The 11673-nt window shown below is 50.0% G+C and overlaps 1 protein-coding gene across 1 annotated transcript; it reads right to left on the bottom strand.

The window, feature by feature from the left end:
* Positions 1-3818: 3818 nt before the first annotated feature.
* On the bottom strand, positions 3819-7644 carry LOC144369551 (ral guanine nucleotide dissociation stimulator-like 2). The gene is made up of 5 exons (XM_078029796.1): positions 7417-7644; positions 6975-7180; positions 5801-5915; positions 4366-4481; positions 3819-4199 (listed from the first exon to the last, which is right to left on the bottom strand). The coding sequence occupies exons 1-5, from the start codon at positions 7526-7528 to the stop codon at positions 3846-3848; spliced, it is 903 nt and encodes a 300-aa protein (XP_077885922.1). The 5' UTR covers positions 7529-7644; the 3' UTR covers positions 3819-3845.
* Between the last annotated feature and the right edge of the window lie 4029 nt (positions 7645-11673).

Genomic DNA, 11673 nt, shown 5'->3' with positions numbered 1-11673 from the left:
GAGGTCCTCCTCCTCCTCTCCATCTTTCTCTCTCTCCCTCTCTGCCACCCTCGTTCTCTCTCTCCCAGTCTATGCCTTTGTGGCAAGGGCTGAGGAGCTCTCCACTGCCACACACTAGAGCTTTATGGACAGCCTCAGTGCACAACCAAAGAGAAAGCTATGAAACCCAGAGAAAAGGCCTAGGATTCCTCCTCTGAGTTATTTTCCTCAAGTATGGCCACAGTGAGGACAGGCTGACCAGCACGGATACCACATTAGAGCCATGCTTCTGTGTTGGTGGAGCCTGCCTCCATGTGAACCAGGCTTCTGAGAATGGAGGCCACATTCCAAATGCTGCCCTACTGAGAACAATGGTTCCAAAGACCAGCAAAGGGACTGCTTCCCTCCAACATGGTGTATGGCCCAGTGGTGCCATGACCCCGAGTGGGGGAATACAACAGCCCGCTTCTCCTTCCTCTGAACACCTGTTTCCTGTCACCCTCCTCTAACCTAGAGCCTGTTATCCATCCCTTCTGGGTTGGATGTGGGGATCTCTGCTATGAATTTCTTAGGCTACCAAGGCCCCACACAGACTTCCTCTTCCATAGACTCTACTAACCTAACAGAAGGTTAAGATAGGAGACAAGTGATCCTAGAACTCATTGGGATGGTGGTCTTCAGTGTACATAGGCTGGGATAATGGATGCTGTGGTGTTTGGCTCACAAAAACCAACCAACCAACCAACAAAAAAGCACTGGCATTATTATCAGATGAGCTCTGTGGCTACGTGCTCAGGAAGCCCTCATCTGACTTTAGTTAGGGATCACAACCCGGCTATTGTGATCACTCCTTGGCAAGTGGACTCAGGTGCAGAAGACCATGGAATTTATGCAAAAACAAATGATTCAGGCTGTCTCCCAGGCTGTGTTTTCTTCCCAATTTCATCCTGTTACTGCTTGCTAGAATCCTGGCAATGCTCTGCCCAGGCAGTGGATTTCTGGTAACACAGAAGGCTTTCAATAGTACTGCTTCAGTCCACAAAATGCCAGTTCCATCGTTAGCCCATGCATTCCCACGTTTCTTTGAAACCACTCCTATCCCAGACCATGAAAGCATACTGCTCCTGGAAAGAGGCTTTCCTCCTCACTCCTCAATGATGTCAGCTTTGTATGCTTGTTTATGTCCTGGGCAGGTCACCTGGTGGGGAGCCGCAATATCCACTGGGGTACACTATTAGACCTCAAGAACTTCCACCAGCAGAAGTGCAGTTGTCTTTGTGCAAGAACCCAACACACCCTGTTGGAGTATTCTTGGGGGTAAGAGACTACTCTTTGGTGCTAAGAGTTGACCTGAGTCCACATCCTGACCCTTACTCTCTGCCATCTGATTGTCTCACTTACTCTGACGGTGAGAGATGATTTGGCCCAGCTCATAATCCTCCGGTTTCTCCTGAGTAAGCAAGTGTAGGTCGAGGGCGCTGCGGATGACGACAGGAGCCCTATCCTGGCAGGTCACCTGGAGCAGCATGGGAGACAGGCCTTCAGGAAATGGGCCTTGAAGTGACTACTCAAGGGCAGTGGGCAGGGTCATTCTGGAGGCACCTCCACTCTAAATACAAGGGCAACATCCATGACCCTACTACCTGAGGCTGACCTCCTGCTCATCGCGTGGGCTCTTCCCATAGGCTACTAGCCCAATCCTTGTACATAGAACTTCCTGGGCTTGCCATTGCTCTTTGTGGAGCTGCACTGCTCTCGAAGTGAAAGGACTCAACTACTTGCATACAGATGCAATCTCATCCCACAAGTTGGGAGGAATGGGACAATAGCCTCCAAGATCCCAGGTCTGCCCGAGGATGCAGGCGGCATTGGGAATGGCCTAGGCACAAAACCTAGAGGCTTTGGTCTGGATTGCCAGGGCCAAAAACAGACCCAGGAACATGACCACACACAGGAGTGCTGAAACATAGCCACAAGAGCTCCTGGCCTCCAGAGGCTCAGTGCTGGCTGGGATGTAGGAGGGCACCTCATCCGGCAAGGGTGGTCATTGGGTTACCTGGACATTTAGTGTGCTTGCTCCACATCCATATCGACTCTGCAGAGAGACTCTCTCAGCTCCTTGTTCAAGGAACATGCAGAACCTCACACTGCTGTCCTCCTCCATAGATGTCAGCATCCCATACAAGGAAACCTGCAACCTAGGTCCTATCCTATTCTCATCTGTCACCCATACCTGCCCCTGCCCTTCTGGACTGCATGCTGCCACCTGACACACAGACTCCCTCAGACATGGCAGTGGACAAGCTGCTGCTCTCCCTCATCTCAGCTCCAGCCCTTCACACTGACCTCTCCCTTCTTGATTTCCCTCTATCCTCCTGATCATCCAGAAGCTCCAAATTTAAGAGGGCATGAGTAGTCCATGGTATTGGACCAGTGTCTGTTCCCCACCCAGGTGTAAGCACCAGGGGACACCCCTGCTCCCAGGCTTACCAAAACAGTCTTGGCCATCTTTGGACTTTGTGTTTCTAAGTGAACACGAATTAAGCAGGTGTCTCCCACCTGCTTGTGGGAAAGCGGCCTGGAGGACTTGCAGGTTGATTCTGAGAACTGTGGGGGATGGAACATCAGCAAACCCAGAAACAGAAAGCCACCCCAGCCTGTCAGTTGGCTCTATGGGCTTCTAGCACATATGTCCAGGTGCTCAGGCTTCTTATTTCCCCAGGTGGGAGTGGAATGGCAGCACAAGTACAGCTTGAATAAGGTAGGTGTTTACCTCCTTTCCCTTGACCTGGGGGCGTTTCCTCACGATGAAATATTTTATTCCCGGATTCATGGACAGACACACCAGTGAGTGGTCAGAGACCTTGATTTCTGCAGAGCGAAGTGGAGAGAATTGTTAGGTGGCACTCAAGGATTATACCACAAAACACCCACAACCCCTGAGAGTCTCTGCCAGGCCCACCACACTTTGGTATTTTGGGGACAAGGCCCACTTTCTCTTGGCTGTGAGTTATCCTGAGCCCACTGTGGATCATGTATCCCCACTGTCTGATTGTCCTACTTACTCTCATCCTCAGACATCATACTCAGCAGCTCAAAGTTGTCCACATCCTCATGCTGCAACAAATTTTGGTCCAAGGCCCTGTGGATGAGGCTTGTCACCGTCTCCTGACAGGTCACCTGGATCAGGGTGGGACAAATGTCATCAGAGAATGGCTTTTAGAGGAGCTACCCAGAAGACTGTGGTCAAACATTCAGGAAAAAAAGAGGCAGATGCACTGAAAATTTTGGTCCTTACTGCCACTACACAAAACAGACTCAGATACAAAAGTGTGCACTTGAGTGCTTCATGACAGCTTTGAGAGGCCCTGGCCTCTAGAAGCTCAGTGCGGGTCTGGTTGTAATGATGTACTTGACTCAGCACTGGCAGTCACTGAACATGTCTCCTCTGCAGCTGGACACCTGCAGCATTAGTGTGTCTACTGCACATCCATAGAAATTCTGCCCAGAACCCCTTTAGCTCCATATTTACATACATGCAAAGGCTAACATTCCGAAGCTTTGGCATGACCCCCCAGGTGATCCCGACCCCAAATTCCTACACCTAGTCATGCTAAGGAGGTTCTCTTCCCTGCCACCAGGAACACATTTCCTCCTACACATGTGACAAATCACTGCCACCTCCTCTGCTCCAACCTCACTCATTGAGAATACCAAGTTCTAGGCACTGCAGCCTACACCCTAGACATATCTCTGCCTTCATCTGTCCACAGCACTTCCGTCTGCACTTCTGGCCTGCAAATGCAAAACCCACAATACACAGGCCCACTGACCACTGGAGCTGGGCATGCTGATGCTCTCCCTCCTCAGGTCAAGCCCTTAAGATGGACCTCTCTCTTCTTTATTTCCCACCACAGCCCCGGGGTTGGCTGTGTCTCCTGCCTTCCACTGTGTGGACACCCAGGAGGCAGCCCTACTGTCGGGCTTACCAGGATGCGCTTTGACTCTCTCTCGCTCTGTCCCTCTAGGAGGACATAAATAAAGCGGTTGTCTTCCACCTGCTCGCTGGAGTGAAGCAGTGAGGAGCTGCTACTGGTGACTTTTCTCATGCAGCACTCATTGCTTTGGGTGGCCTGGGGCAATGATCCTGCAGCCACTGTAGAGCTGCTGCTCACAGCTGCTGGGGTCCTGGATGCCACTGCCACAGAAGGCTCCAAGAACTGTGGGGGATGACAACATCAGCAAAGCCCAGCAACTGCACCCCACCCAGCCTGTCAGTTGGTTCTGTGGGCATTCTACAACATCCATCCAGAACCTGAGGTTCTTGTCCCCTTGGAGGATGTGGAGTGGCACCAGGAATAAAGACTGAAGAAGGTGGCTGTTTACCTCATTTGGCTTGACCGTCAACGACTTGCTGGCAGCTGTTTCCCGAAGAATAAAGTTATAATCCACTCCTCCATCCAGGTCGTAATATACTTTCCCATCAGCAGGGATCCTCAGCTCTGGAGAGGCAGGGGCAGAGGTGTGGTAGGTGACAATCAAGGAATATACTACCCAACATCCCCCACAACTGAGAACCTCTGCCAGCTCAGGTCTCACACACAGACCTGAGAGCCCCCGAATCCAGCTACTGTTCCACCAAAGACTCCCCACTGATTCCTCCCTGAGGACCCTCTATGCACAGGAGGTCCACTACAGGAACACCTTTCAAGGAAATAGCCCCTTGTACCCCAGACCCTCTTAGTTCATGTTGGACCCACCAAAGACAAACAGCTAGACTTTGTATCTGGATTGGTCCCCAAAGACTCATGTGTTCAAGGTTTTCTCCCCACTGCAGCAATGATCACAGGTGGGTTTGGGGAAAAGCACTTGATGGTGGGTGCCTCCACCTTGCCAGTAGATTCATCCACTCATACAAAGCTACACTAATTTGAGGGTGTGGTTTGCAGGTGTGTTGAGCGTGGGTGGAGGATGTCCACAGCAGGGCTGTGCCATCCAGAGAAATATATTTCTCTTGAGTTCCCCACTTCTGTATTTCCTCCTCATGAGTATAATTCTCATTCACATTTTTAATCAATTTATTGTTATACTTCTTGTTTGGCTTGTGTTTCTCCTTCTTGTTCTTGTTCTTCTTCATCTTCTCCTCATGCTTCTTCTAATAGTCATCTTGACCTTCTTATTCATGGTCTCTTCCTTCAACTTATTTTCATTTTTCTATTCCTCCTTCTTCTCCTCCTCATCCTCCTCCTCGTCCTCCTCCTCGTCCTCCTCTTCCTCCCCCTCCTCATCCTCCTCCTCCTCCTTCTTCTTTCCTCCCTCCCTCCCCCCCCTCTCTCTCCAAGAAGGGTTTACAAGCTGTGAAGGGTTCTATTCTACCACACACTTCTCTCTAGAAATGGCCTCTGGTCCTAAGTTGACTCAGTTTGCAAGGAATAGAAAGATTGGAAGCCAGAAATGATTGTTCATTGAACTGCTTTTCTCATGTACTCGTCTAGGTCAGGAAAGGCTTCCAAAGTAGGCATCCTGTGGTTGTCTGTCTTCTTTAACACAAGACAAAGAAGTCTGTGTTCTTGGCCCCTTGTGGATAATAGCTTTGCAATGCCTCCTCAGGCCAAGGAAAGAACACATGATAGGCAGGTCCACAGCCCCTGGAGAACATGAAGAACGTGCAGATTTATGCCCCATCATTACACTTTGTTTTGTGCACAAGTCCCACCATACTCTTCCTGGGCATTGGGTCAATGCACACTGTGTTTTGGCTCCCAGTTATCGTGAGCCCACTGTGACTCACTGCTCCCTACCCTCTGATGGTTCCACTTACTCTGATGGTTCGAGACAATTTGCAGAAGTTCATAGTTTTCTGGATCCTCCTGCTGGAGCAAGTGTGCATCTAAGGCCCTGCGGATGATGACTTGAGTGCTGTCCTGGCAGGTCACCTGAGCAGGGTTGGAGAAAGCTCATCAGAGAGGGAATTTGGGAGTAGCTACCCAGAGGACAATCAGAGACAAGAGAGCTCTCAACACAAGGGCACCATCTTGCTACCCTGCTACCTGAGGCCTTCATGTGATCATGTGGGGTCTTCCTATGAGCCTCTAGTCCAATCTTGGTACAAGAGTTTGCTTCAACCTGCTATGCCCTACAGGGACAAGGGAATAAGGACCAAAAGGCTTTGTACAGACACACTCTACTCCCATCAAGATTGGAGGAATGGTCCAGTGGACTTCCATATCCCTGCTCTGGTCTGGGATGCAGCTGCATTTTTGTGTGGACCAGGCACAAACCCTAGGTGTTTTGGTCCTGACAGCCAGGGCACAACACACACTAGGACTCTTTAATGATAGGCATGGAAGCTGCTGGGCTCGAGAGTGTCAGTGCTTGCTGGGGTGTCAGGAGGTTTGGACTCAGCAGGTGCCGTGGTTCAACATGGCTCCCCTGGAGGTGGACACCAGAGTCTCATGATGGATACTCCACACCCAGGAAAATTCTGCAGAGAGAGCCGCTAAATCTCTATTCACATACATGCAAACTAGGACACTAATGGGCCCCTCCAAGGCCCCCAGTTGTCTGTGACCCACACCTACCCACCCTAATCATTCTACAATGGCTCCCTTCCCTTCAACCAGCAACATATCCCCTCCCACACACAAGAAAATGACTGCCAACTCCTCTGCTTCAACCTCCACGGTTCAATATACTCCTCCTCAATACCAAGGTCAGTAGAGGATGGCCTGTACCCTCGATATTTCTCTGACCTCCTCTGAACCCAGCACTCACTCCTGCACTTCTGACCTGCACACCCCAAAACACGCAGGCCCACTCGCACCCAGACCTGGCATGCTGCTGCTCTCCCGCCTCCCTCTTCCTCATTTTATGCTCTCCTTCCTGACCTTCCAGAAGCTCTAGTTCAAGAAGACAGGCCTAGTCCAAGGTGTTTGCTGTGGACTCCGTCTTCCCCACTGTGGGCTCCCAGGAGACTCCCCTGCTCGAAGACTCACCAGGATGCTCCTATACTGTGTTGTCATTTCATTTTCCAGGTAGACGTGAATGAGGCACCTGCCTCTCACCCGCCTGTTGTACTGGGGCCGTGGGGAGTACCGAGTGGAGACCCCTGATGTCCTGGACTCCAGCTCTGCCCCTTCCCTGGAAGAAGGCTCTGGCTCTGGGGTTGGCTGAGGAGCCGATACAGGAACTGAGCTTGTAGCTAGAGGAGAAAAGATGCCAACATGACTGCCTTGCCCTGACCTTCCCACAGACAGACAATACCCCTGCTGCCAGGAAGAACTCAGGCCCTTAGCCCACACAGGACCTCTTTGCAGACTGGGGTCACTTCCTGAATGGACAAAGGCTTATCCTAATTTCCAGCCCAACACCAGGCATACAGACTCCCTGCAGTGGGACAAGAGTCAGACCTCTCCTCATATACCCTTAGGTACTCACCCCGGTCCGCCTGGCTCTCAGGCGCTGCCTGGCTTGATATGCCATCTTCAGTTGTGGCCAGGAGGTGGTATGTTTGATGCTCCAGGTACAAACCAACCAGCAAGAGCCCCATATATGGCAGCAGCTGCTGCAGACTCAGAGAGCCTGGAGGCTGATGGGAAGCCTCGGTGTAGAAGTTAATCCAGGTCCCCAGGAAGGAAGGTGAGGCACTGTGGGGAGGCAGGTGTGGAGTCAGCAAAACCCTGGCCTTGCCTTCGCCATGGCCTCCAGAGAAAACCTCTGACCCTACACTTCTGAACCGTCCCTGGTTCTGAACACACCAGTCCACCTCAGACCAGACACAGTGGCTGTACAGGCAGGGACAGGACAGGTTGCCACAGACAAAGAACCTTCAAAGAAGGAGCGTTAGATCCATGGTATGACCAGCTCTCCCCTCCTCTGGGCAGGCCTGACACTCTTCTTCCTCTTGGCTACGTGCTCTCCAACCTGGAATGCACCTTCCAGGAGTGTCTGTCCTCCTGCCCACTCTTCTCAGGGCTCAAGAGACACCTCCTCCCCTGGCGTGGGCTGCAATGCTACCTCATTCTCTGTGAGCTCTCACTGAGTCCCCCTGAGTAGCAGTGGACCTCTCTTTTCCCATGAGTGCAGACCACATCTCTGTGGCCCTGGGGGAGAACAGGGAGGTGTGGTGTGGGGGGATCCATTGTCCCAGGGGCTTCCCCAGTGGACCATGACTACCTACAACTCCCCGCCTTACCCCTCCTACTGTTGAAGCCCCACACCTTACACTGCAGGCAGAACACAGAATTGGGGAGAGCAGTCTTTCCTCAGCCTTCCCAAGTCAAATCACCTTGCAGGTCCCTATTCTGGAAACAGGAGCCCACCCTCTTGACCCCAAGCCCATTCTATGTTGAAGTTGGTCCAGGGGTCCACCATAGTCACTGAAGAGGACAACGTGCAGTTATGCCTCATGGAGTCAGGGATGCAGTCACATGTAGGATATGTACTCATGGCACCTGCGGTTTTAGGCTGACCCCCATGAAAAGGGACACAATGGCGGTCATTTGCACTCCATTTTTCACTGAATTATGAAATGTGACTGGAAACGTGTTTTCACACAGTGGGTGCTTTCTCCATGTTCATCAGTGAATGAGCCCAAACTGCTGATTCCCACATCTCTCTGGGTGTGGGAGCTGCCATGTCCAAAGCCCCTGTCCAGCTATGTCCCAGCTAGGATGCTCTGTCCCACTATGTATACTAACATGTCTTTATTAACCCAAAAGTGCTTTTCCCAAGGCCCGAGTCTCGAGAAGCCTCTGGCACCGATCTACTTTCTTCACAAAGCCAACATCACACCAGAAAGACCACCTGGACTCGCTGAGTCCACCTGGGAATGAGCTCAGAAAACACCATTGAGCTGTGGTTCCCAGTGTGTGGGGACTGCTCCACGGACCTCTGTGGATCAGGTGGAGTCAGGATGATTTCTCTGCCTGAGAGGAAGAGTTAACTCCTTTTGCAAGGCTGTGGCAGGCACCTCCAGGACTCGTCCCATTCGGGGCTGATATTCCACTGAGTGTGGTCCTCTATCTCATTAGGTATCACAAACCTTTGGGTCCCTGAGAGGTACATGGCAGCCCCAAGACCCAGGCATGAGGGGGCTACACACTTGGGCTTGGTGGTCTGGTGCTTACCTTGGGAACAAGAGATCCAGCACCTGCTGGGTGGGGATGGAATCCCAGGAGATTAACCCCATGTTGCTGCTGAAATGTAGGTTCCTCCCACAAACGACAGGCAGGAGCTCATTCCTAAGCTGGTCCTGCCTGTAAGGTTCAAGGCTCTGTACCCTGAAGGGCTCCTCCGTGTTCTCATCATTTTCACCCTGGGTTGGGACCAAGAATGGTGGGTTCAAATTGGAAATGGTGACAAACAGAAAAATGACTTGTGCCAATACACTAGAGTCAAAGCACATTCGGACAGTTCCCATCAGTACAAACACACACACACACACCACACACACACACACACACACACACACACACAGTCAGAATAGGAGTCCTGGGCCATTCATCAGGGATCAGACTAGAGGGCCTGCTGGGCTCACCTGCCCTGTGCTACTCACTGTTACTCTTGAGCTCCTCTGCGACAATTGCCAGAGGATCTGGCGTCTAAGTTGAAGCCTCATCCAGTGCATCCACAAAAGGGCTAGTTGGCCCCCCTGAGATTCCTGGGAGCCTGAGGCTCGGCATTGTTTGCAAGGACAGGGGAACATCCTTCTCACTCCAGTTTCTCCAACCAAATGAGCTCGGTCAGTTAAGTGGGTGCCTGGATACCAGGGTTCCATGTTCTGTTTGATCCATTGTCAAGGCAATGATGTCATTTCCTGTGCCCATACCTGAGCCTCTTTTCACATAAAATCACTTTCAAAAGCCCTATGGGCTGCTGATTTCTCCTCCATGCCTACCCATCTCAGGTGTGCATGTGTTCACCAACAAGTACCCAAATACCCCCACCAGCATCTGCCCTGCTTGGTGCCTCTAGAGTTCCAGCTTGGAGCCTTCAAAAATGCATTCACAACCAGTCCTTCCCTCTCAGCAGCCTTTGGACCCTGGTCCCATCATTGTGCAACTCATGGTGTGCCCAGTCTTTTCTGGAAAGTAGGGTAGCATCTAATCAGGGATTGGTGTCTCTGATTCATACATAGCATATGGTTTCTATGAAATCCAGTGAGGGAGCAGGAGTAACGAAGCTGATTGCACAGATGACCTCAGGGAATACTGACAGGCCAAATGAAAAATATGTTCCAGCTAACCATTGGTATTTGGGCTTCTCAGCCCAGTCCTGTTTTTAAAAAAGGTGCAGACAGGCAGTGTTCATTAAAAAAATGTCTACCATTTAAAAGTGGGTAATTTAAATGGCATCTAGTTACACATCTGCTAGAATGGTCTGGCAACATATGAATTTCATTCTAACAACAACAACAAAACATAGAAAAAAACATAGACATAAAGATAAAACCTTGTCTTCACCAGGATGCCTAGAAATAGGTTTTATTTGGCTCATGCAAATATCTTTCAATAGAACTTCTAATTTCTGAATGAACTCATTCAATTTTATAATGTCTGAAACCCTCTGTGAGCATGGGAAGCACTGCTGACAAGACACCAGAGGGCCAGAGCACTTGTGCCCCCTACAGGGGTGTCTCTTGGCTATCAACAAAGACCGTTTCCCTCCAGGGGCAGCTGAGAGCAAGCTGGGCCTTGGAGCAAGGATTAGTGTTTAGGTATAGACTATGCAAGCAAAGGACAATGTCTTTAATAAAACTAAAATTAAAAAGTCACATTGAAAAATTTTTAAAAAGAAGAAGAAAATAAGGTCAAGTAGAGGAACGGGCAGAGGCATCCAGAGGAAGCCCATTTTCACAGGAGAAAATACCCCAGTGAAAAGCATCAGAATAGATACCAAGAAAAATACCAACAAAAACAGTGTGCTCCCACTATGTATCTACTCCACATGCAAAAGTTAGAAAGCTAGATAATACAATCCTGGCCACAGGTAGAGCTATTCAGAAGAGCCACCTGGCAGTGCTTAGTCAAAGAAGTAAACATGCACACTTTGATCTAGAAATGCCACCTGTGTGTAAACCAGGTGATGCTTAAGCAGTTTCACAAGGGGACATGCACAGGGAAATTTATCCTCAGGTTCCTTATAGAGTTGTCTGTGCTTACAGAAGGTTGAGGGCTGTCAGGGTGCCCACAATTGGGAAAGTGAAATGCTTAAAAGGTAATGGATGCCAACCTGGATATATTAATAGAAATCAATGAAAAACAATAGATTTACATGACAGTAAAATCCCTGAGTTCAAGTTCTTGCTAGCCTACCTACCAACAATCATGCTTGGTTAAGACACTTACATACTTCAAGGCAAAAAAAGGAGAAAATATAATGTCATTATTACTTTTCTTAAAAGCAAATAAGGAAATGGTAATATTTACCCAGCCATGACCTGTTATGCATAATATGTGAGATTATTGTGGACATGTTGGTAAATGATGATCTACTCAGATACGTTCCGTGACTCACCAAATGCAAAGGTCCATGAAGAATTACCGTCTCCACACATGAATTCATCGTCAAAAGCCTTGAGACAACAGGGGCTTCACAAAATGGCTTCTTGGGCAACTTGATGAGTGCGTCCTCGGACAATGCTTCCACCTGAAAGATGTCACCAACTTGTTCTCATTCACATTTCCACAGTGC

This window comes from Ictidomys tridecemlineatus, chromosome 12 (genome assembly GCF_052094955.1).
Source record: "Ictidomys tridecemlineatus isolate mIctTri1 chromosome 12, mIctTri1.hap1, whole genome shotgun sequence".
Lineage (NCBI taxonomy): Eukaryota > Metazoa > Chordata > Mammalia > Rodentia > Sciuridae > Ictidomys > Ictidomys tridecemlineatus.
Note: the sequence above shows the minus strand (reverse complement) of the source record. Positions and strands in the feature narration are given on the sequence as shown.